The sequence below is a fragment of the Panthera uncia genome, assembly GCF_023721935.1.
Source record: "Panthera uncia isolate 11264 chromosome C1 unlocalized genomic scaffold, Puncia_PCG_1.0 HiC_scaffold_3, whole genome shotgun sequence".
Classification (NCBI taxonomy): Eukaryota; Metazoa; Chordata; class Mammalia; order Carnivora; family Felidae; genus Panthera; species Panthera uncia.
Genome location: NW_026057584.1, coordinates 6,435,279 through 6,460,098, shown reverse-complemented (window position 1 = coordinate 6,460,098; position 24,820 = coordinate 6,435,279). Strand labels below are relative to the sequence as shown.

Below are 24,820 nucleotides of genomic sequence, written 5' to 3'. Positions count from 1 at the left end.
ATGATCTGGTGCAAATGAGGTGAGGTCTCATTAGGGGAAACCTGGCAGAACCTAGTCCCAAGCGGCTGGTCTGGGCTGGGGACCGGGATCATCATGGTGGCCGAGGGAGCCAGGAAGTTAGCGATAATGCGACGGCGTTCTTGCAGTGGGTAGAGTTTGAGGAGGACGCGGCAAAAACCTCTGCAAGCCTTGTTGTGTGCCCTGTCGTTGCTCCACCGGGGGCCACGAGGGCAGAAGACCAGGGCATTCGGTCCTCAGTGACTGACACGTGTTGTCCTTGGTCTGCTGCCACTCACTCTCGGCACCCTGACCCTGTTTCTTCGTGTTTGGTCAGTTTTAAAAACAGGGGCGCCTGGGTGGCTCAGTCGGTTGGGCGTCCGACTTCGGCTCAGGTCACGATCTCGCGGTCCGTGAGTTCGAGCCCCGCGTCGGGCTCTGGGCTGATGGCTCGGGGCCTGGAGCCTGCTTCCGATTCTGTGTCTCCCTCTCTCTCTGCCCCTCCCGCATTCATGCTCTGTCTCTCTCTGTCTCAAAAATAAATAATCAGTTTTAAAAACAAAAGTTTGAACTCTTTTGTCAAAGTCTCACGGGCTCTGCTTCTCTTCCTTCCGTAGGCTCCACTCTTCGAATAAAACCTCTTTGTATTCCGGACGGGTGATCTTTTGCCTGGATTATATCATATTCACTCTAAGGTTGATCCACATTTTCACCGTAAGCAGAAATTTAGGACCCAAGATTATCATGTTGCAGAGAATGGTAAGAATGGAGGGTGTTTGTGGTTCACATTCTGCTTGCTAGACGCCTCCAGTTGTCTGTAGAGGGGCTTGGTCCCCCCGCAGGTCACAGTTGGCAAGGTTTGCTGTCTCCGACGTGCTTTCATCAGGGGCCTCCCCCGGTTTAAAATTTAACAGGTGGCTGGTAAGAGCAAGTGGCTAATTAAATGTGTTGCCAGTGAAGCGATCTGTCCAGATGTCAGTCTTTACCAGCTGTTTTCATTTGAGTCTGGACAACTCAGAGAAGAGGCAGGAGTGCGACATTTATACCCATCTTGTAGATGCGGACCGCAGAGGTTAATGTTCGTCTGGAAACGTGCAGGGGGCTAGAAGCACAGCGATGGTCAGAGCTTCGATTCTGTAGCCACGTAGTATAGATGTAGGACGAGCCCTACCAGCCCCCTTGCACAGGGACGTCCAACAGAAAGATAATTATCCACTGACGATGCGGGTTTCCTAAGCTTGTTTTCCAGATGACCCAAACCTCCCGTGCTTCTGTCTGTAAGTCAGATGGGCGTTTGGATTAGCTCATCTGGAGGTTGCTTTCCAACGCTGAGGTCCTCTGAGTTTGCGGTTTTAATTCAAAGCATATCCGAGGCACCATGTCACCATGAAGTCATGCTGTGTGTGCAAAAAGTCAAAAAAGAAATTAAACCGTGCGTTCTTGTCTAATAAAGACAGCTTTCAATTTTTCTTAAAAAAAAAAAAAAAGAATACCGAGGACGCAATGTAGGGGTTTAAAGAAAGGGAGCCTGATGAGGAGTAGAGGTACAGGTGCTCCAGAATTAGGCCCCTCTTTCGCTCTCGAGCTGGGCTCTCTCATCCAGAAGGTTTCTGTGGCTGAGCTGGTTGGGAGACCTAAAGCCAAAATACATCTGTTGGTTTTAATTCCGGAAAAGAGTTGTCCCAAGACCCAAAGGTGGCAAATTAGGGGGAACGCAGGGTGACTGGAACTTCGACCCTTCCCTGTGGTCAGCTGAGCAGACGAGCCACCCGCGGGGCACGGTCCTGACTCTGTTCTCTTGTCCTCCCTTGACAGCTGATTGACGTGTTCTTTTTCCTGTTCCTGTTTGCGGTGTGGATGGTGGCCTTTGGCGTGGCCAGGCAAGGGATCCTCAGGCAAAACGAGCATCGTTGGAGGTGGATATTCCGCTCGGTCATCTACGAGCCCTACCTGGCCATGTTCGGCCAAGTGCCCAGCGACGTGGACGGTGAGCCTGACCCGGCCCGGGTGGGGACAGCCGGGGGTAGGGGGGTTGCTTCTGGAACCGGCCTCCAGGGCTCCCTGCTCTGATCCACAGCTGGCATTGAGTCAACACCAGGGAGTGGACGCTGACCCTCACGACCTTTTCTTTGAGCAGGACTTTACGCCCGCCTTGCAGACGTGTTCAGCAGTGTAGTCTGCGACGTTTCGACTTCTCAAAAAATAGCGTTTCTTGTGTTTTCAACAGCGACGTGGCAGTTGACAGCAACAAGCCTCGCTAGTTTAGGAACAGGTGTTGTGAGCTGTACTCTCTTGTATAACTGGGAGCCCATTTATTTCAAAAGGAGCAATATTGAAATTTTTGCACTGGCGGTTGGAATTTAAACATCCAGCTGTGGCCCACGGTCAGCTCTCTTTTGGAGGCAGGTTAGTGGCAGCACGGATGACACAGATGTGCCCACACCCAGCTTACATAAGGAAGGAGTGGGGCATGTGCAGGCCAGCGTGTGTTTTGAACGAGCTGTCGAAAGCATCTTTGTGAGGCCGACGACAGCCTGGGCTTGTCGTGTTCGGTCCTGCCACGACACAGTGATCCCGATGTTCCCCTGCCCTGTTGGTCACATTTCTCAGCTCCCTGGTGTTTTCTCGATTAGCCCTGTGGCCTCGGGCAGCCCTGGCCTCTTCTGCTGCGGCCTTTTCCAAGACTTTAGCTCTTTTCCTGTGCGTGATGGAAAGGCACCTTGCTATCGTTAACTTCCCTTCTGCACACTGTGCTCACCATTATTCATCAGGGAGTACGTTTCATCCTCGTGGCTTTAGTCCCACTGCACCCCAGTAGCGTTAGTCCTTTGTGAGGACTGGGACTTTTTTCAAGGCCCCCCCATCTGGGCTCTGCCACTCAGTTGTGCAAATCCTATCCTTGACCCCTCCTGTGACCTCATCCCTCACCTCCAATCCATCGGCTAGTGTTGTTGATTAGGTATCAAATGTCCACGAAACTGAAATGCTTTTTATCATCGCCATCCCCCCCCAAGCCATCCTCATTGGGTTGTCCTGTGTCCCCCACCCCCTCACCCCAGGTGCCATGGCACTGCCTCCTCCAGACGGTCCTCACGTTGCCTTTTGGTTTCTACGTCCGCAGGTACCACGTACGACTTTGCCCACTGCACCTTCACTGGCAATGAGTCGAAGCCGCTGTGTGTGGAGCTGGACGAGCACAATCTGCCTCGGTTCCCCGAGTGGATCACCATCCCCCTCGTGTGTATCTACATGCTGTCTACCAACATCCTGCTGGTCAACCTGCTCGTCGCCATGTTCGGGTACGGGCTCATTCGCGTCCAGTCTGAGCACGTGCTCGGTCGTGACTTTCCCGGGTGTTCACGGTGTACCAGGCGGGGCCGGAGGCACCGGGGGCAAGATCTTAGAAGCCCACCCGCGAGGGAGTTAGGTGAGAGCTTAGGGCATAGGGGACGGGAGGGGGTGCGGCCTTCGAGGGACTATATTGACAACACAGCGAGTGAGTCCCTGTGAGCTGTGCTGCCAGTTTCTATGACACCAAAGACAGGTACCTGTAACGCCCTCCAGCACATCCAAACTCTGTACGTCTAGCGTCCACGTAGCCATCTTCCCGGGTGCCACGATGTGGACATGATACCGATGCAGTGGGGTTCAGCTCCTCTCCGATGTCTTTATTTTCTAGGGATTCGGTGGCTTGGATTCTAGGGTTTAAAGGACTCAGCCTCTAGTTAGTGGCTGCTTTAACAATTTTCAGTTTAAATACAAATCATAAGAGCAGAGTCAGGAGAGTGACTTTCTTTCGGGGCTCATGTCTCATGAGGTGAAGAGAGAATGCGACGGTGACTCTAAAATATTTTCATTGCCTTTGGCAGTTCTCCCTAATACTTTCAGAAAATCGTGATCTTCATTTCCCTTCATCTTTCTTAAGAGGGTTTCACCGGGTTTCTGTGGTAGTTTCAGTGCGAGCTACTTAGTTGTATGTTGTTGTTTTAAGGCAGGTAGTCATTTTTTTAAAGTTTATTTATTCCGAGAGAGAAAGAGAGAGAGGAGGAGAGAGAGAGAGAGAGAGAAAGGGAGGGAGAGAATCCCAAGCAGGCGCCACACTATCATTGTGGATCCCTATGTGGGGCTCAAACTCACGAATCTGTGAGGTCACGATCTGAGCTGGAATCAAAAGTCAGACACTTAACCAACTGAGCCACCCAGGTGCCCCAAGGTAGGTAGTCATTTTGGGTATGTGATCCCAGCACAGACAGACAGAAAATTTAGCAATAGTGTATCGTTGTTAAACGTTGGGGTGGAAGAGAAACACCTTGTCGGAGTCAGAAACCCAGCAACGACGAAAGGCAAGATAAACACCGTTGGTTTCGTACGGCACGTGTTGAAGGTAAAGGAAAGCTCAGGTGAAGTCACATGATAAGTGGTAGCTTGGAGGAAACGGTGGCATGAGAGGAACGAAGACTTTTTAATTCCCGATGTAGAAAGAGCGTCTGCAGGTGGATGGCAGAAAGATGATGCAATAGGAAATTGGCAGAGGAACGGCAATTCAGAGAAGGAAACACGAAAAGGGCCTCCGTCTTGTCGATGGGAAAGGCCAGAAAAGCCAACGAGATGCTGGCTTAGGACCCATCAGATCTACAGAAATTTCAAAAAGCCTCTTGTGTTGGGGGTGATGCTGAGAAATGGACATCGCTGCTGGCAATGTGAATTGCCTCTCAGTCTCTGGAAAGTGATATGAAAAGAATTATTAAAAGAAAACACACACAAATCTTTGAGGCAGCTCTCTCGCATCTGGGACTCTTTCCTAAGGACATATATACAAGGATGCTTGTTGGATCATTGTTTGATGCCCTGTTGACTGGGGGGATGGCCGAAGAAAGCTTGTTACAGATGACAGAGTATCGCGCAGGTTTTAAAAAAGATAGATCTCTTTTTATGGACTTGAAAGAATGATATTTTGTTAAATGTAGAAAGCAAATTGCAGACTAGTTCTTATGGTGTAATCTCATTTTCTTGCAGTAAAAACCAAGAAATTAAAAGAATTAGTACAATTAATTTAAAAAAACAAATGTATGGGGTGCCTGGGTGGCTCAGTTGGTAAAGCATCCGACTTTGTCGGCTAGGGTCATGATCTCGCGGTTCCTGAGCTCGAGCTCCACGTCAGGCTCTGTGCTGACAGCTCGGAGCCTGGAGGCTGCTTCGGATTCTGTGTCTCCCTCTCTCTCTCTGCCCCTCCCCAGCTCCCACTCTCTCTCTCTGTCTCTCTCAAAAATAAATAAACATGTAAAAAATAAAAAAAAAATACAGGTATGTATTTCACTTGTTACAGTAATCACATAAAGCTTCTATAATGTAGAGAAAAAATAAGAAAAAGACAACTGTTGCATAGAGCCCTGGGCTCCCAAGAGACACAAGGATTGTGGCCTCCTTTTGCACAGGGGTGGGTGGGGCCACATGCCTCTGAACTTGTCACCCATCTAGCAGGCTGAGCAGTGAGTGGCCATCTGGTCTACCCGTGTACAAAGACGTCCTCCCTCGGTCCCACCTCTACACTGTGGCCGCAGTAATGTTTCTAAAATGTCACTGCTCTACTTAAAATTCTGAGAGGATGTCGGTATTTCCCCATGGCTTTTGAGGTAAATTTCAGGTTCTTCAGCTTTTTCCAAGGCTGTCCATGACCTGGCTTTTGAGCAACAGTCAGACGTCTCACGGTCTGTCCCTGGGGAGCACCTGGGTGTCCGTCCTGAAACAGGGTGGTGACCTACGACATCTGACGCTTTGCAAGTGCTGTTCCTTCTGTCGGGATTACTTACTCCATCTTGCCTGTCTCTTGCCCCGATCCTGCTCGCCTTTTAAGGAGCTGAGCATCATCCTCTGCCCGAGTGGTCCCTGATGCCCTCCCCACTTTGTGTAGAGACTCCCCGCACCCCCCCACACAGTGACAACCTTCTGTCCTTCTGGACCGTAAGCTCTAGAGGATGGAGACGGGTCAGGCTCAGCACCTGGACCTTTGTGGGTTGGATGAATGAGAACAGGGCCCTTCCTGTGTTTAGTTCATTATTCAGTTACACTTTGGGAGCTTGGCTGCCAGGTCTTTAGATTTCCTGAGATGTGTCATTGGTGGGTCACAGACCAGCGGGGGCTGTAGCACATAGATGTATAATGTCTGTTCTGTGCCTGGGGGGGCCACGGAGATCATGTGGTTGTTGTGTCCACGTGGACCTAAGGAGAGAATGTGCAACCCTCTCCGTCACCACCCCAACGGGTGGCCAGGCAGGGAAGGACTCGGGAGTCAAGAGGCTACACAGGGTCATGCTGCCTGAGGTCCCAGTCTGAGCTGCAGAGAGAGTGGCAGCTGCTGGGTGATTATGTGTCCACATGAAAACCAGGGAGGGAGGACACGCCCTTACAACCTTTACACCGATCACGGGACAGGCCGTGTGAAAACTGGCCACCATGCAGTTTCCCCAGAAATTAACCAAAGGGGCTGATAGCTCCCAAAGCCGTGACATCTGAGTTGCACTAATTCGGTAAATCTCAGAGAGGCACAGAGTAGGAAATGACTTAGATCTGTCCTGGGTCTGTGTGCTGTGAAGGGAGGACCTTGCCACATTTCTAATCCATTATCCGCATTATAATGATGAACTGATAGAATCCGGAGCCTGGAGGGACTGGAGCCCAGCGTGTCATTTTCAGGTTGAGGAAGTGAATGCCTGGCCATGGGTCTGGCCACATGGCCGTCCAGCTTACCTGTGTCCATTCAGGTCTTGAATGCAATCCTCCTCCCCGAGACACCCAACCATGGCATGGTACCCTACTGTTGCCCTATTCAGCGCTTAGGTGTGACAACTTAGGGGCATCCCTCCCCTTGGGGGGGTCTCCTAGAATAGTCCTTGGTGAGGGGTGCCTGGATGGCTCAGTTGGTTGAGCGTCCGACTCTTGACCTAGGCTCGGGTCATGATCTCATGGTTCGTGAGTTTGAGCCCCGCCTCTGTCAGCACGGAGCCTTCTTGGAATTCTCTCTCTCTCTCTCTCTCTCTGCCCCTTCCCCCTTACTCGCTCTCTCTCTCTCAACTTAAAAAAACAAACGTAAAAAATTAAAAAAGAAAAAAGAAAAGAGAATAATGCCGGGTTAAACCAGAGACCTTTTCTTTGTTGATGCCTGTCTGGGAACTTGTGAGTAACAGGAGCCACCCTCCCGCCACCCTTGGGCGGAATCTTCGGAACACTGTTTCTGACGGCCGTGGGAGCTGTTCTGGGCTCTGTGGGCCAGTGGCCGCCAGGCGGTGACCCCTGTCTCGCATCACATCCAAGCATTCATGTGAAAGCTTAACCGTACACAACGGCAACCTTATGAACTGTAATGTAAAGGAGCACTTGGGAATTTTAAAGCAGCATTCGAGCGCTCTCTAGATGGCATTCAACGGGAGAGGTAATGGATGTAAACCTCTGTGATTATTCTGCATTAAAATTATCGATCACGGGCCCTGTGCAGCTCATCAGAGCATGAAGTGAACTTACAGTCAGTAGATGACTCTGGGTCATCTTGACACGCAGCCGTGATGCTCACGGGCACCATCCTGGAGATATTCCACCCTTTGCCTTTTTTTCCCAAAGGGGATCCGTCAAACATGTCCTCATCTAGGAGTATTTCTGTAACCAAAATATGTTTCCATCTTAGGAGGAATATGCGTTCATTACAATATGCAGAAAAGTAGAAAAAAAGAAAATAATCACCAGGACCAACTAGAGGTTTGGGTGACACTTTGGCTGGCTAGGGGGCGCTGTTGAAAGGGGTGAGAAGAAGAAAAGAGCAGATAATGTGGTCTTAAGAATAGCTCGTGTTTACTGATTCTCTTCTGGTGCGGCCATGCAGGTGCCTGTCATTGACCATTTTGGTGGAGGTGTGGCTTTCTTATCACTTTGCAGATGAGGAGTTGGAGGCAGAGAGAAGTTAAGTCTGTGCTGTTAAAGGAGTTGAGGGGCACATAGACATATTCATATAGTATGATATGGTACAATGTGCGATATAATGCAATACATAACATAAGGTAGTATAACGATACTATGTAATATAACATTATAATAGAATATTATATAAGAAGTACTAAAAAAGCTGTTTTCAGAGACTGGAGATCAGGGCAGCGTTATTAGGTGTGACAGAACATTGGAGGTGGGGCCAGGGTCAGTGGCACTGAGCAGAGGTAACATTCACTCAGAGGACCCCTTACTGGGGGGAGCCCATAGCCTGACTCAAGGCGGTGGGTGGGGGGCGAAGCAGGGGAGATAAAGCTAGTCTGGGGAGAATCAGCCACTGAAGGGGGTGGAAAGGGAGGCAGGGGCCAGGTTGTGGGGTGTCTTTTATGCCACGTTAAAGAAGTAGGACATTTTCTCGCAGATGAAGGAGCATCTGCTGGGTCTTGATGCAGGGCACAGGGCACAGTCTTAGTCGTGTGATTCTGAGAGCAAAACACTAAACCGAGTTTGCACTTCCAAAATCAGTGTAGTGAGGGGCGCCTGGGTGGCTCAGTTGGTTGAGCGTCTGACTCTTGATGTCGGCTCAGGTCCTGGTCCTAGGGTTGTGGGATCGAGCCCCGTGTTGGGCTCTGTACTGAGCGTGGAGTCTGCTTGGGATTCTCTTTCCCTCTCTCTCCCTCTGCTTATATCCCCTGCTCATTCTCTCTCTCTCTGAAAAAAAAAAAAAAAATCAGCATAGTGAAATGGTTGGCTGTCTCTTACTGTTGACTTTGAACCTGTTTTTTTGATCTTGTGGAATGAGAGGGGAACAGAGATGTGCAGGAGGGGTCTGGGGGGAGGCAGCAGAAGTCGGGGTCGCCAAGGCCACCGGGCAGGTCTGGCCGGATATTGCTGGCGTGTCTGGGAAGAAGTAACAGATGGAAAGCGTGTGAAATCTGCGAAAAGCTCAGAGGAGGTGTTTCCTGATTGAGATCTAGCTGGCAAGTTTCTCGTCTTTCAGTTCATTCTAAAATTCTGCCATTGTTTTAGCGTCTTCTTTTTCTTCGTGATTTTTTTTGGCAGACTTGCTGTTCTGGTCTGTTGATCAGTCTATTTTGGTTTTTACTACCAAATGGCTTTAATTACTGACTTAAAAAAATGATTTGAGCATCTGTTGTGCAAGTCCCCCTCCTTATTCTCATTCAAAACTTTTTCTGGGTTTTCTTGTACATTTAATAACAGGGAGGCGCCTAAGGCTCATCTTCCAAAACTCTTTATTCTTTCCCCTTCAAAAAAAAAAAAAACCCTTGTGAATTTTATTGTGATGATGTGAACTTGACAGAATCATTCAGGGGATGCTGAAAAAAAAATGGTATCTTACCATCCAGAAAAAAATGGTGTGATTCTCTACTTTTTCAAAGATACGTGGTTTCCTGGTGACGATTAACAGTTTTACTCTATGGATCTGGAAGATTTTTGGTTACCTTTTCTCCTAGCCGTTTGTGATTGTGAACAAGACATTGTTTCCTATTTTTTTTTTCAGTAAGTAATTTTTGACATGTAGGAAGGCTGTTACAGATTTGCTTATTTATTTTGGAATGAGTCTCCTTACTGAATTCTTTTATTCTCTCTCTCCTTTTTTAAATTGTGCCATGGAAGCTTCCTCCTGTTTCTTATTTATTAAACTCCTTTCTTTTCCTCCTACTTCTTTTTTAGTTTTTCTAATCGGAAATGGATGTTGAATTTGCCAGAAGACTTTCTAGCAGCTAAGGAAATGGCATGTTTCCTTTTGATCTGCGATGTATTAGGAAAATGATATATTATATAAATGATCTTGATATTTAGTCGTCCTCTGTGCCTTGGTCATGGTCATGGCATATTATCCTGTTAATGTGCTGCTGGATCTCATTTACGTTCAAGGCTATCTGAATCCTAAACATTTGTTATCTCTTGGTAACATTTTCAGTGTCAGCAAAACTCTGAAACTTTGTGTCCCTGTGAGGTTCCTGCCTCCTCAGTCCTGCTCCACAGAAGGCACTTGGGTGGTCTTAGGGGACCGGACTCAGTCATCACTGCAGATCTCCCACCAGCTGGGTAGCGGAGGGCACATGATACCCGTGGAGTTGTAGGGTCAAAGGGAACATCGTGGACTTCCTCTCCAGGAAGGCTCTGGATGGTCAGCGGCCGACAGGGAGATGCCCAGAACCTGGGTGGGAGAGACGGTGTCTGAGTTGCTCTGGACATTTGCCGAGGGGGGTGGTGCTCACGTATTGGCACCAGGGTCCTGCCTCTCCTTTTACAGAGATGGAACGCAGTGCCTAAAGAATATAAAAATTATTTTAACAAAGCAGTTTGAAGCGGTGCTCAATTATCGATCGGCCATCCCTGGGGAACGCTCCTGTCTCTCTCTTTGGCTGAGTCCGGAACTCATCTGCAGGGGGAGGGGTGGAGAAGTTTAGAAGCTCCTGCTGTGTGGGGAAGGTGGGCCTCAGTATAAATAAGCCCCAGCATGGCCAACCCCAGAAATGTGTTATTTATGCAAAGTGGCTTTTGGGTATTCAAGTCCAGTAATCAGCTGGCTCGCTGTCGCCCCCTGGGATGCGGATAAGGGTTTGTACTGTTTGCCCAGGAGGATGATACCAATGGAGACCTTAGTTTATGGGCATGGGCCCAAATCCATTCTAGACCAGGGACTGGCGACTTTTCCTGTGAGGGCCAGCTAGGGTCTTGGCTTTGGCCCAGTGCCAAGCACCCACCCCCACCTTTCTGCTTGGCAAAGACCATTCTAATGTGGCGATCCCTGCAGAACAGTGGGGGTGGAGGGTGGATTTGGCCCCCCGGTCACAGCTGGCCAATCCCTTCTCTAGATGACCCGGAAGACATGGGATGTTCTCGCAGCTTCTGAGCGACTAGTTAAGAAGCCAAGATGCAAATCGTTTCCCACTGGGACTCTTCTTGGCCCGAGTGCGGTGCTGAGCTCCCGAGGAAGGGAGAGAGGTCCACCTGCCGGAGAGGCCGGCTCCCCCTGCTCGAAAGCATCCGACACGTCCCTCCCTTCCACAGGAGTGGTTGATTCCTTCCGGGGGGAACCTCAGAGAACAACATCTGATGCGTTAAAATGGATGCTGTGGCTTTTGCCTGTTTGACTAGTTACGTTAGCATTTTGAGACCCTCCAGTGACAGTGATTTGGATGGTGGCATTTGTTCTGTCACAACGTAACAGACGGACCTCTGGCAAGTTCTCAGCCTGGACTTCATTAATCCGGGGTGTGCCCGCCACCCTCCCCTCTTTCAGTGCAGGGGCCTACGGTGCCGTTTGAAGAGCCAGCGGGGACCCGCGAGGACAGATGAAGATGTTGGTGGTGGCCTCAGAGCAGCCTGACCTACATCCGGAAGAAACTGCAAGCTAGCTGCCGAATTCACTCTGCTCTGGTCTCATACAGCACAGTCTTGTTTTCCACCTAAAAAAAAAAATCTGCATACAATGGACACAATTGACATGAGAATCAGCCAAGCGACCGTCTTATGTGCCTCGTGTAGGAGTTTATGTGTTATAGATGTTCAAGGAGCATGAATTCCCTTCCTGCAAAGACGGCTGGCTCCCTGGGGCTGGGCTTATTACAGGTGCTGAAGGGGCACCTGCCGCTGACACCAGTCCTGCACGGAATCCAGGACCCGGGGTGTCCCGTTCATCAGCAGGCTCCAGCACGAGCAAAGCCAAGCTTTTGTAACCAAAGCCATAGCTGTGTAGGTTAGTGTTTTGCCCGTGTGTGTGATCGTTTCTTAGCTAAAGGTATTTAAGCCTTAGATCGTAGCGTGCCACGGGGCAAGAATGAGGTCTCACAACAGACAGACCCGGGTCCCCTGCCTGGTCACCTCATCCAGGCCTGGCCTGCGAAGTGTTTACCCAGAATTGGGAGAATTGAATGCAACCCCAGTCAGAATTTGCTTATAAATTTCAAAGACTGATTGCTGCTTCTTTGGCTCTCGGGGCGGCAGGGGGTGGGGGTGGTGGTTATTTGATATCAGCAATACAAGTATCTGCGATGGTTGAACTTCCCAAATGGTAAAACGCTTCATCGTTTTCTTTAATTAAGTAGTCCAACCAAATCCTTTGGAGACACAGCATAGCTCAGAACCTTTCCTGCTTTACTCTGGGAGGTGGTATTATGTGGTAATGAGGCAGACAGACGCTGGGCAGGACCGCGGGGCCCAAGGCCTGGCCTTACCATTTCCTAGTTGGGAAATTCAGACAAGATTCCTATGCCTGCTATACCTCAGTTCTCTGATCCGTCCGTCGTAGACGAAAGTAGGACTCTTATCCCATGGAGAGCTGTTTGCAGATGACGTCGTTAGTAGAAGTAGGCTGCTTCGAGCAGCGTCTGCTGCACAGCATTAGCTGTGTTATGGTTGGTTTGATCTGTAACTGATAAATCAGTGGCACAATGAGACATTCTTCTGGCCAGTGGCTGTTTTTTCTAATTACGTGAATAATTCATGCCCATTGCGTAATGCTTAGGAAGGGAACAAAAGAGAATAGAGAACATTCACGATGTGGGCTGGAGATCACCGCTGTGAGTGGCGGATTTATTTCTCCCTGTGAGTTGTGACTCACGTAGTAAGATGGTGTGGTAAGTGTGAGTTTGAGCCTAATTATTTCACTTACCATGTGTTATAAGCCTTTCCCCAAAGTATAAAAATTACTAGTAATCATTCGTTTGAACGGCCACGTAATGCAGTCCTATTGATTAACCATGATGGCTGATTCGTTTTCTTAGTGTTGAGCATTTCTGTTGTCCCGTTCTATTGAGGTGGGAGGTTGGGGAAGCTGGTTTTTTCAGGGTTGTGGAAAACGGCCATGCGTGTATATCCTTTGATATATTTCCTTTTCTCAGTACCTCCATAGTCTTAGGTTAAATTTCCAGAAGTCAAGTCATTGGATCAAAGGGATGAACATTTCTTTTTTAATGTTTATTTTGTTTTTGAGAGAGAGGGAGACAGAGCGTGAGCAGGGGAGGGGCAGAGAGAGAGGGAGACACGGAATCCGAAGCGGGCTCCAGGCCCTGAGCTGTCAACACAAAGCCCGACGTGGGACTTGAACTCATGGACCGTGAGATCATGACCTGAGCCAAAGTTGGCGGCTTAACCGACTAAGCCGCTTAGGTGCCCCTAAGGGATGGTTGAACTTCCCAATTGGTAAAATGCTTCATCGTTTTCTTCAATTAAGTTGTCCAACCAAATCCTTTGGAGATAGAGCATCCCCTAAGGGATGAACATTTCTAAGGCCCTTGATAAATATGAACAAACTTCCTTCCCAGACTGTTTATAATTAAACTCCCGTTAGCAACATATGAGGAGCAAATTGTTCCTAAGAGAGTCGATACCTTCGCCTCTTTGTGACTAATGCAATAACAGACCGACGACCGAAGGGAATCCTTGAAAGGTCTTGAAGTAAAAAGCTTTTTAAAAGTTCCCTGGACAGTATTTTTTGTGCGCTAAAACCCCAAGCCCCAGACCCCAAAGCCGTAGACACAATTCTGGCCCAGCCCCAACTGAAGAGTGCCCGATGCTGAGCTGTCCTGGCCCCGGTCTCGGCACGGATTCTCCTCCCCTGCCTGGACTTAAGCTATCATTTAAGCTATATCGCAGTCATGCCTCGTTATCAATGCCACCGTGTTTGGCAATCAAATGAGGAGGCGCGTGGCAGGCTGAGGCTTGACCTTGTCTCCCCTCCTACCAGCTACACCGTGGGCACCGTCCAGGAGAACAACGACCAGGTCTGGAAGTTCCAGAGATACTTCCTGGTGCAAGAGTACTGCAACCGTCTGAACATCCCCTTCCCCTTCGTGGTCTTTGCCTACTTCTACATGGTGGTGAAGAAGTGTTTCCAGTGCTGCTGTAAGAGGAAAAACACGGAGCCCTCTCCTTGCTGTGAGTCATTGTCCGTTCCGTGCCCGGGAACAGGAGCAGTGATCGGTCGTGGGGGACGCGCGCCAGGTCCGCGGGTGGCAGCGGGAAGGGGCTTCGTCATAGTCACGGCCTCGCTCCCATGCGTATGTCCGTAGAGACAGGGAATTACCCGAGGGAGAGAGTAGGTTAAGGGAGCGTTGCAGATCTGTGGGCTGGTCTCATTCTGGGGGGATAACTTTCGGGTGAGCATCATAATCGTGCAAATAGTAGGTCGAACAAGTGTGACGTGGAGACGCGACTTCGGTCTTGCTTCCGTGAGATGTCGACTCTGGTAGGCGTTAGCCCCGCCCCAGCAGAGCTCCTGACTTTCCTGGTCGCTCTTTGCGAAATCGAAAATCTTATCATTACTTCACTGCACGTGCGGTCTGGTCTGTTCACCCGCCCATTGATGGCCATGCAGGCGGGAGGCTCCCCTTTTTGCTGTACCCCCTCTCAGCTGGTAGAGCTGGAAGGAAGTGTGGGCCGCTGGCTTCTGCCTCTCTCTTCGCGCCTTCTCTCCCACCCGCCAGCTGCCGTCACGGACCCTCTGTGGGCTGGAGCACCGGGAGGGAGGAGGGGAAAGAAGCAGAAAGTCTTTTCTGGAAACAGTGGTACTGCTCTAGGCCGGCTCCGTGCTCTGTGACCTGGCGTGTGTGCACAACTGACCCTTTATTGTGTGGGCACCTGGTGGGTCCTTCAGCTGTTCCCTGGCTGGCCCCTCGACTCCCAGGGCTTGCCGGTACTTTCTCCAGCGCTGCGTCCCCTTAACCTCTAGTCCACACCACGCAGACTCTCCCTGATGGGGACCCACTTCCTTCGGGAAGGCGGGGACGCCCACAGCTCTCCTTTTCCCGTGGCTACCCACCTCCTTAGCCCCGATAAGGGGTAAGGAGCAGGAGGGTCCCACTGGGCTCCCTCTCCTTCCCCCACCGCTGTGGGAGCCAGAATCTATCATCAGGAAATTCTCAGTCACCCTGGGGGACACCCTGCCCCGGTACAGCTCTCTTCCCTGTACTAGGCTAGGTTTTCTTAACCCTTGATCCTGGGGCCACGGACCCAGACAGATCTTCCTAGCTTGCAGACATGTTTCGACCAAATTAAGCAGGAAAGGAGGGAGAGGCTTATTTTTATTCATTTGTGTGTTTGGGCACAGAGAAAAAGATAGAAAGGGCACCGCCAGCCCATTCATTTTGCCTTCTGACGTCAGATTTAAGCCAGGGGATCTGGCTCTGGGGGAGGCCTGCAGGCTGACCTCTTCATCACGCACGGCACCAGGGCTCGTGTGTTTCGGGGCCGTGAGAGGCTTTATATTTCTTTTATTTATTTTTTAAGTTTATTTATTTATTTTGAGAGAGCACAGGCAGGGGAAGGCAGAGAGATGAGGAGAGAGAGAATCCCAAGCAGGCTCCACGCTGTCAGCGCAGAGCCTGACGTGGGACTCGAACTCACGAACCGTGAGATCCCGACTGGAGCTGAAATCAAGAGTCAGACACTTAACCGACTGGGCCACCCAGGCATCCCATAAATTTCTTTCAAAAATCATCAGGAAAAGCATGAACTTTTCGGTCACAAACTTTAAGTCAAGGAAAGCAAAGCACGAAAAGGGATACACCCTATCGCGCATAGAGAAGAAACAGTGTAAAAACAGTCCTGTTGCTCAAAGTCTTCCTTCCTTCACAAATACTAACTCTGTTCTGGGGGTACCAGTTGCGAACAGAAGCATGTGAGGGCTGGGCTGCTTGGCCCATAGTTTTACCTACATCGTTCCAGAGAAAGAACCATGGATAAAAATTTCAGGGAGGAAGATTTTGAGTTGGTAAAAGTTTAAGACAGTGTCCAACAAATCACATTATCAGTAAATGAAATGAATAGCTGTGTGAGGTCGTGAATCCCCATCACTGGTTGGATTCCGGCTGGGGCTGGGCAGGTGGATTTGGAATGAAGATCCACTCTCCACACGTACCCTGTGCTCTGTCCAAGATCAGTGGAACCAGAAAATCCAGTGTATCACTAAGGGCAAATCAGTCTTCTGAATTTGGATGGGTTCGACGACCCAATGCATTCTGTTCCCCCAAAACTTAGTCAAGAAGTAAGCACGCTAAGAACATAAAAATGGGAGCAAAACCCCCAATTTGGCCATCAAATGGGCAGGACTTCAGCTTCAGGAGGCAAACAGGTCAGAAATGAGCTATGTGAATCCGCACCTGTTTCCTTGGGAGAATGATGCTCTTACAACCATTTGAGAAAAAGATGACATTCTCTCTCCCCATATAGTTCTTAGTCTCAGGGAGGAATAAAGAAATAGAGGGAATAGGGGGGCACAGCGGGACAGGTCCTTCTCCATGCCGGGCACAGTGATGGCGGGAGAGGGCGAGCCGAGGGCCCCGTTTACTCGCTGGAGACTTCTGGACGCCCTGCTCGCCATTCATTCATTTGTCGCTGCTTGGAGATCATGGATTCCAGAAACCGCAGAACTCGGTGGTTGCCAGAGCCTCTCATGCTAATTCGTTTCCCAAATTCACCTTGCACTTGCCTCCAAGTCACCGGGACATCGTGGGATTTAAGCTCGAAACTGTCCTTTGGAGAAAAATGCCAAGATTTTTCAAACAACTTTTCAGATAAGGTAGAATCCAACCTTCCATTAAAAATTTTTTTTAATGTTTATTTTGAGAGAGAGAGAGAGAGAGAGAGAGAGCGAAGAAGTGGGGGAGGGGTAGAGAGAGAGGGAGACACAGAATCCGAAGCGGGCTCCAGGCTCCGAGCTGTCAGCACAGAGCCCCACGCGGGGCTCGAACTCACAGACCGTGAGATCATGACCTGAGCCGAAGTCGGACGCTCAGCCGACTGAGCCCCCCCAGGCGTCCCCCAGGCTTCCATTTTTGCTGCTTTTTGGTGACATCATAAAGTAACAGTGACAAAGTATGCCGCCCCTTCCCAGTAATTGCACTGTTAGAAAATATATTGCTTTCCATGAGAAAAAACCAATCCATATTCCTTATGGAACATTTGAAAAATACAGAAAAACGTAAATAAGAAAGAACAAGAACACACGTAAGCCACCACTCAGAGATAGATATTGTTAACATAATGGTATCTATTCTATTAGTTTCGTGTGGGTGGATGATAATTAGGTTGTTCTGTACAGACACATCCATAACCTAAGTTGTTCATTTAGTTAATAATACATGCACATTTTCCATACACATAAATATCAACCTGTACGACAGTTTTGAACTGTAGACTCTCCCGGCCTACGGATGCGCCACATTCAACGTCACCAGTCCCTCGCTATTACACACGTAGAGGGTTTCGGTGCTTTCCGTGTCCTACGGCATGACGATAAATAGCTATATGCCTTCATTTTTTAGCGTACTGCTGATTTTTTTCCCCTTGGAGTTATTTATAGGAGAGAAATTTCTAGATAAAGGGTACTTACAGATTTAAATCTTTTGATATTGTCTGCCACCCTCCTCCACCTTCTCCTCCATCATGTGCTGCAGCTGTAACAATTTACAGATCTTTTTCCCCAACTTACGGGACACCTGTTCATCCACATCTTTGCCAACACAGGCCATAGTTATTACTGTAGACCTTGCTAATTTTCCACGTTGGGTGGTGAAAGTGCCATGCCATCATCTCAACGGCATTATTTCGACTGCTAAACAACTTGCCATTTTGTCTTGGTCACTGTCGTTCGTGACCGTCGCTCATTTGTCACTGTCACTCTTTGGCCATCTGTGTCCAGGAGTGTGTGTTGTTCCTTTCCGTGTTGGTTGTTAAGTGCTCTCACTGGGTTTCTACATGCATCGCGGTTTGAGCAGAAGACATTGGCAACCACTTTGCCAGGAAAAATCCAATGGAAAAAAATCCAGTTAGGAATTATTTTCTATAAACCGGCATTTGCTATATAGGATTTGCTGAAATCCGCGACTTGCCTATCGGCTCTGCTTTTGATTCCCGATTAATTCTTTTTAAATCCAGGAAGATCTTACACTTTGAAGGCAATTTAAAAATAAAACTAGATTTTTTTTTTTCCGCAAGTGGACGCCTTCCTGAACCTAGGTGCTTTTTTCCCCCCACGAGTTCGTACGGAGGATTGCTGTCCGTTGTGCCATTACCTGAAACGCAGGCACCTTGTTGATCTGTGATTTTGTTTGCTTGCCTTCTGAGAGGCCCAGGTACTGTAAGAAATTGAACTGAGAATCTTGCTGGAACATGCCCCAGGCCAGTTTTACAGCAGGCCCTGCCTTAGATGAAAGGAAAAGGACTGAGTGGAAGAATTTTCCTTGACGTCCACACCCAGACTGCGTATTATTTCACAAGGGTAGGAATGATGTCCGGGCTTTATTGTCCTCTCTTCCAAAGTCCCTACGCCCCTTGTAGGTTGAGAGAGTAGCGATCCATCCGTAATTATCCAACCGACTGGTTGACATAGCCTTTTTATGTCATCAAAATGAGAGAGGAGCACACATAAAACGTGAGGACAGAATTCATTGGTGAAATGATTTTACTAAGTCACAAAAACACCCAGACAGGCTTTTGATTGATTTCTGTTTAGAATAAAGATTGCATTCCTATTTCACTCAGACAGCTCCAATTCTGCATTGTTACCAAGAAATTCATTAGCATTCCATCGCTTTGCGGCTGTTACTAGCAAGTAACGTCACTCACATCAGCCTGTGCGGGACGAATCTAAATCTTCCGGGTCCAGGGTATCACCAAATGACGAGCAGGTGTTGATTTAGGAGGTAAGGGGCAGAAGAAACAGTGTGATTTTTTTTTTTTTTTTTTTTTTGGTCTCATTATTCAAGGTTTAAAAAACGAAGACAACGAGACTCTGGCCTGGGAGGGTGTCATGAAAGAAAATTACCTCGTCAAGATCAACACGAAAGCCAATGACACCTCAGAGGAGTATGTCAGTCGTTCGCTTCTGCTTTGCACGCCCCCCCCTTGCGTACATTAAGTTTGTAGAACATAAGTAGCTTCTTTGAGTAAGCTCTGGGAAGAGAATTTACGGCAGAAAGAAAAAGCACCAAAAGGGTATTACCTGGGCAATTGAAGATGAGAAACACGTGAGTGTGTATCAGCCTTTCCAGAAGGGCAGGACCACCCACTTGCCATCCTGATTGCCCTCCGAGGCCCCGGGGAGGGAAGAGGTACTTGGAGGCTGTAGGGCGGGGCCTTGGAACCAGGTGACAAGAGCGCAGGTCGCTCTGCCATGGCTGCAGAGGTGGATTCCGGGAAGACCCACCCACCCATCGCGGGCAATTGGCATCGTTTCACAGGTGACGCACACCTGTCTCTGTGATGAAGAACTAGAACGGGGGACCATTTGGTGGGTCCATTACGGGCTGTCCTTGAGAAGTCCTGAAGCTCAGTTATGAGTTGCATGGAGTCATTGTAAACATGCCATAGAATGAGATACGTCACAGCTACATCCGTAGACGGTCCCCAAGTAAAGGGCATGCAGGGCCTCTAGGAGCGGTGCCCTTCTCATTATGCGGGTTAACGTGGCTAACGGTCCGATGATGTCACTCTTCCTGAGAGCTCCAAACATGGCTCAAAATTCACTCTAACGAAGAAAGAGTAAATAGAAACACAACCAATCCCTTTGCCGAGTTCAACCCAGCTATTACGTGGGATGGATGGCATGCTCTTTCTCTGAGTGACAAGGCAGATGCCCTAAGGTCTTCTCCGCTCCTGGTCTCCGAGATCTTGATTCTGGAGCGGGGGGAGGGGGGGGACCTTACAGGTCAGATTCCACAACTCTGCCAGTGGAGATAGCATGTGTATGCTGTACCTCTGACGGGGGTGAGTGTGGGATCCCGCTTCGTGTGGGTGTCGGCGAGAGGACGTAGCTGACATGGATTTAGCTGAAAATGAAAACGATCGGCGTTTTGTTCTTTAAAAGACTGTAAAGTGGAGTCTAATAGCCTTTTCTCTCCCCCCTGCCCTTCTCTTGTTCTGTCTCTCTCTCTCTTTTAACTTCTTTGAAGAATGAGGCATCGGTTTAGACAGCTGGATACAAAGGTATAGTTCTGATGATAGTTTGGGAAACATTATTTTTTTTTAAATCTGTGTTGTCTTTGATCTTTCAGCGGGAGGCCAGTGGTTGTGGTCTGAAAACAAAAGAAGTCAATTATTAAAAAAAAGAGAAAAAGATAGAAGTGACCCTGTTCCATGTTTGTTCAGCGTGCAGGGTCTGGGGGCTGGAACGGAGTGACTTCTCAGATAGCCCCCTGTGTGCTAAAGTCCTATTTCCCGACCTTTGAACTGTCTCCTGTGTCTGTCTGACCCAGGGCCCCCTCTGCGCTTTCTCTCAGCTGCAAAAGCAGGTGTAAGATGCCTGCAGTTCCAGAAACACCAGCGAGGCTCAGAAGAGTGATTTGGGAGGCTGTGAGCCTCTGTGCTCGTCCTCGATGCTGCTCTAATTTGTTAGCTATTTAATTTGAAGGGCATTGCAAATGCACAAATATACACGTGAGCATTAGGCGTGGGGAGAGTGTGCCCATATCCGCCCTGAGCTGGGTGGCCAGAAATTGTGACTTAGGATTAGCAGACATTACAACTGATTCATAGGTACTGGATCCCTGGTAGGCTCTGTGGGGGAAATGATACCTGGTGTTTTATCACGGTATTTTGAGAACGGCATCCTGGATGACGGCAATCACATTCTGCCCCAGGGCCATGCCGTGTGGTGGCTAGACGGTACCCCATCGAGTAAGGCAGACTCTCCAGCACCCTGCCTGGACCGCTAGGGTCTCAATGAATGTTTATTGAGTGAAGAAATGACCAAAAGCTACCCCCTCGTAGAGCTCTTTCGTGAGAAGTTATCCAATTCAAATTTTAGGGGTTATTTATGTGTAATTTACCACCAGAATTCTTTTTTTTTTTTAAGTTTATTAAATTTGAGAGAAAAAGAGAGAGAGAGACAGAGAGCACCTGAGCAGGGGAGGGGTAGAGAGAGAGGGAGAGAGAGAATCCCAAGCAGGCTCCACGCTGTCAGTGCAGAACCCAGCACGGGGCTCAATCTCACGAACCGTGGGATCATGACCTGAGCCGAAATCAAGAGCCAGGTGCTTAACTGACTGGGCCACCCGGGCGCCCCTGATGCGAGGCAGGTCACCTGCCTGACAGGTCCTGTCTGGACGGTGTGTCTGTGTCTGGTCCCCCAGAGTAGCTCTTGTCTTCCTTCGGAATCTTCGTCTTCCCTTTCTCTGGAACTGCCAGCTGTGAGCATTGGAGTCGACTACTCCGGATGATGGTCTGTTTTGTGCGGACAATCAAATGCTTCCATCACAATTTGCTTTAGTTACCTACTGCTGCGTAACAAACACCCCCCCCCCACCCTTCAATGGCTCCCAGCAGCCATTTTGTTTGGCTCTTGTTTTTTTGTGGGTCAAGAGTCTGGGGGCTCATCAGCCGGGCGGTTCCGCTTCCTGTGGGCTCGGCTGGATTTATCGGGCTGGATTCAGTGGGTGGCAAGGCCAGGATTTGGCACCCCTATGCTCCTCCATGTGGCTTCTCTCCCACGTGTGACGTCTGATCCCTGTGGCTTGGGCTTGTCGCCGCATGGTGGTCTTGGGGCTGTCCCCCTTCGTCCACAGTTGCTGGCTTCCAAGAGCGAGGAAGCAAAGACTGGCAGTGCCCCGGAAGGCTAGGCCTCCACCTGGCATGATGTCATTTCCACCAGAGTCTATTGATCAAAGCGGTCAAGGCTGGCCCAGATTCCGTGACCCACCTCTTGAGGTGGGAGTGGCACTTGCGTGGGGGCCAAAAGGAACTGGTGGTGGCCTCCATCTTTGGGGACACGCTATCACACGATGGTATATTTTGTTACAGCTGCTCTCCTTCTGAAGTTGTGTTGTTTGTTGTTAATTGAGGGGCTGGGAAGGCTCCTGTTTTCTTGGACTTGAGGGCTGTGCGAGGATGATCGTGCGAAGATGTGTATCAGGATTATAATCAATGGGGAGGGAAGAGAAAAGTGCTGGACATTTTTTTAAGGTTTATTTTGAGAGAGAGACATCGTCAGCAGGGGAGGGGCAGAGAGAGAAGGAGAGCGAGAGAATCCCCAGCAGCTTCCACACTGTTAGCATGGAGCCAGACGCTGGGCTCGGACTCACGAACCACGAGATCATGACCTGAGCCGAAACCGAGAGTCGGATGCTTAACCAACTGAGCCACCCAGGTGCCCTGCTGGATATTTTTTAAAGACTACAGACAATTTAGGGAATTTTAAGAGAATACATGAAAGGAGCAGCAGGGGATAGTATTCTAAGATTGAGGATTTATATTAGACATATAATGTGTAATAAATAGTATACATGTCCGTAAATGATATATTCACTTTTCTACCTCATGTATTTTTATATTTAAATATGTCGTCTGCTGCTTCTGTGCCTAGGTCACATAGCACATAATATTGAAGGAGCCCCTGCTACGTGCCAGGCTTGGGGCTAAGTGCCATCAAAGCAGATGTGGCCCCCAAATGTCACGACTGGATCCTTTGTGGGGCGGGCTGGTCGTAGGAGCCGAGGTGTGCGGGATGCGACGGCAACAATGATTTTCATGCAGTATCCGGCACGCATCCCACAGGCCGCCCATGTCCGCGTCAGCGGGGGGCAGGGTAAGCAGCTGTGAAGGTCCCAAGTTCAGAGAAGCACGGAGGGTTCCGGGCAGCTAACGAGGCACGGCTCTGAGTGGAAGGAAGCGGGGGTGGCCGGGCCGCCCTGTGTGGGAACTGCCTCTTTCGAGTTGGATTTTCTTCCTGGGCAGGGGAAGCCTCAGCGTGAGAAGGACGTACCTGGCGGATGCTTTCAAAGACCAATCCGAGCCCTCGGGGTGGCCACAAAGAGCAGCTTGGACAGTCTGGTTTGGGAATAGAGGCGGCTGGGCCTTGTCTGGGTGTTGTGTGTGTGGAGAAAGCAGGCTGTTTTTGGTTGTCGTGTTGTTTCCCTCGTGGCTTCCCCTGGGGTGGCTTTGGAGGGAGAGAGGGGCAGGGCAGAGCCTCGGGTCTCCTGGTCACCACCAGGCCTGGGTCAGAGGTCATCAGGAGAGCCAGGGGACCGGACAGGCTGACCTGTCTCCTGCGGCCCAGGCTGCTTGGGGACCGAGGTCTCCTGACGACCGAGGGCCTGGCGGTGACACTGTCGGTGGGGACGGTGGGCCTGAGCCGCGGGGTTGTGCGAGGTGGGGGCTGAGGAAGTCTCTTGGAACTGAATGCATAGCTGAAGGCCGTCCGCCCCCTTGTGCAGGCCTCAGAGAAGAGCTTGCGGGTTCTGTCCACTTCACGCCCCTGGCCGGGGAGCTCAGCCCCTTTGCCGGCTCCTACCAGAAGCCCACCGACACCATGAGTTTTGTAGGTTTGGGGAGAATTTGGGTGGGTCCCAGGGAGCCCTCAAACTGCACAGGATTCCACTACCTCTCTCCGCCCTTCTCTTCCTGCTCCCCTCTCCCCTCCCCTTTCTCTTCCCTCTTGGATCCTGTGCCCTCCTCTTCTGAGCAACAAAAGAATCTTCTCCTTTCCAACCACGGAGAACTTTGGGGATCATCCCTTATTCCTTGAGCCAGCTCTGGGAATCTGGCATCCGCTTCGAACAGCTTATTAAAGCCCTTCCACTATCCCCCAGTACGCAAGCTTTTATCGAGTGCACTGATGTGGCATGTAATTTAGAACAAGCTTCATTCGGGGAGCCCGGGTGGCTCAATCGGGTAAGCCTCCGACTTTGGCTCAGGTCATGATCTCACAGTTCAGGAGTTCGAGCCCCGCGTCGGGCTCTGCGCTGACAGCTCAGAGCCTGGAGCCTGTTTCAGATTCTGTGTCTCCCTTTCTCTCTGCCCCTCCCCTGCTCGTTCTCTGTCTCTCTCTCAAAAATAAATAAACGTTTTAAAAAATATTTAAAAAAAAAGAACAAGCTTCCTTCGTCTGGGGCAATAAGTTTGCGAAAGATGCATGTATTGAAAGTAATTTTATTTTGCCTTTTACTTAAATTGTTTTACAATTTATGCTTTTTTGGTGGGAGTGGACACTTTATTTGCAAAAACTTGATTCATTAGTATTATATCACATTATTTTTATTAGTATTATGCTTCTGTCAGAGTGAAACTTTGTTAGTATCTTATAATTTTATTAGTGTTCATCGCACATGACATTATTATCTCTACACATTGTTTCCCTGTGTTGTTAAAACCTATCGTTTCAACGTGGGAACCATTTTTTACTTACCTTTGAGAAAAGCTCCCACTAATTGTGCTAACGAGTATTGGCTAGTGACACGATTTTGGAAAGTAAGCAGTGGACAGGGTCCATATCACACGCTACTCACTCTGTTCTAAGATGTGCCATACTTTCTATTTGGTATATACATCTGTTTCATGGAAAAGTCATAATTTAAAATTGAAAGTTGGAAAATTCATCTTAAGACCAGTTCGACTTTTTTTTTTTTTCCTCCCCTTTCAAGATTAATGATCTCAAGGGTCTTCTGAAAGAGATTGCTAATAAAATCAAATAGAACTTCATGGACTCTAATGGAGAAAAATCTAATTACAGCAAGGTAAGTCATTTTAATGGGTTATATTTTTGTTCTGAAAATTTACATATTTTAAGGCTAATTTAAAATCGTGATTTTTTTTATGCTAAATGAAATAAGTCAGAAAAGACAGATATCATATGTTTTTGCTCATATGTGGAATTTGAGAAACTTAACAGAAGACCATGGGGAAAGGGAAGGGGGAAAATAGTTTCAGACCGAGAAGGAGGCAAACCATCAGATTCTTTTTTTTTTTTTTTTACATTTATTTATTTTTGAGAGACAGAGAGAGACAGAGCATGAGCAAGGGATGGGGAGAGAGAGAGAGAGAGTGACACAGAATCCGAGGCAGGCTCCAGGCTCCGAGCTGTCATCACAGAGCCTGACGTGGG

General features: G+C 49.1%; 1 protein-coding gene across 1 annotated transcript in view; it reads left to right on the top strand.

Annotated features, from left to right (window-relative positions):
* The window catches only part of TRPM8 (transient receptor potential cation channel subfamily M member 8), a 76,003-nt gene extending 51,555 nt beyond the window's left edge, over nt 1-24,448 (top strand). The window contains exons 18-24 of the mRNA XM_049614633.1: nt 615-756; nt 1,813-1,984; nt 3,119-3,296; nt 13,691-13,881; nt 18,711-18,810; nt 19,896-19,929; nt 24,360-24,448. Of these exons, the coding sequence (XP_049470590.1) occupies nt 615-756; nt 1,813-1,984; nt 3,119-3,296; nt 13,691-13,881; nt 18,711-18,810; nt 19,896-19,929; nt 24,360-24,410 (868 nt within the window). The 3' untranslated portion in view covers nt 24,411-24,448. The remainder of the gene's footprint in view (nt 1-614; nt 757-1,812; nt 1,985-3,118; nt 3,297-13,690; nt 13,882-18,710; nt 18,811-19,895; nt 19,930-24,359) is intronic.
* Nucleotides 24,449-24,820: the final 372 nt, after the last annotated feature.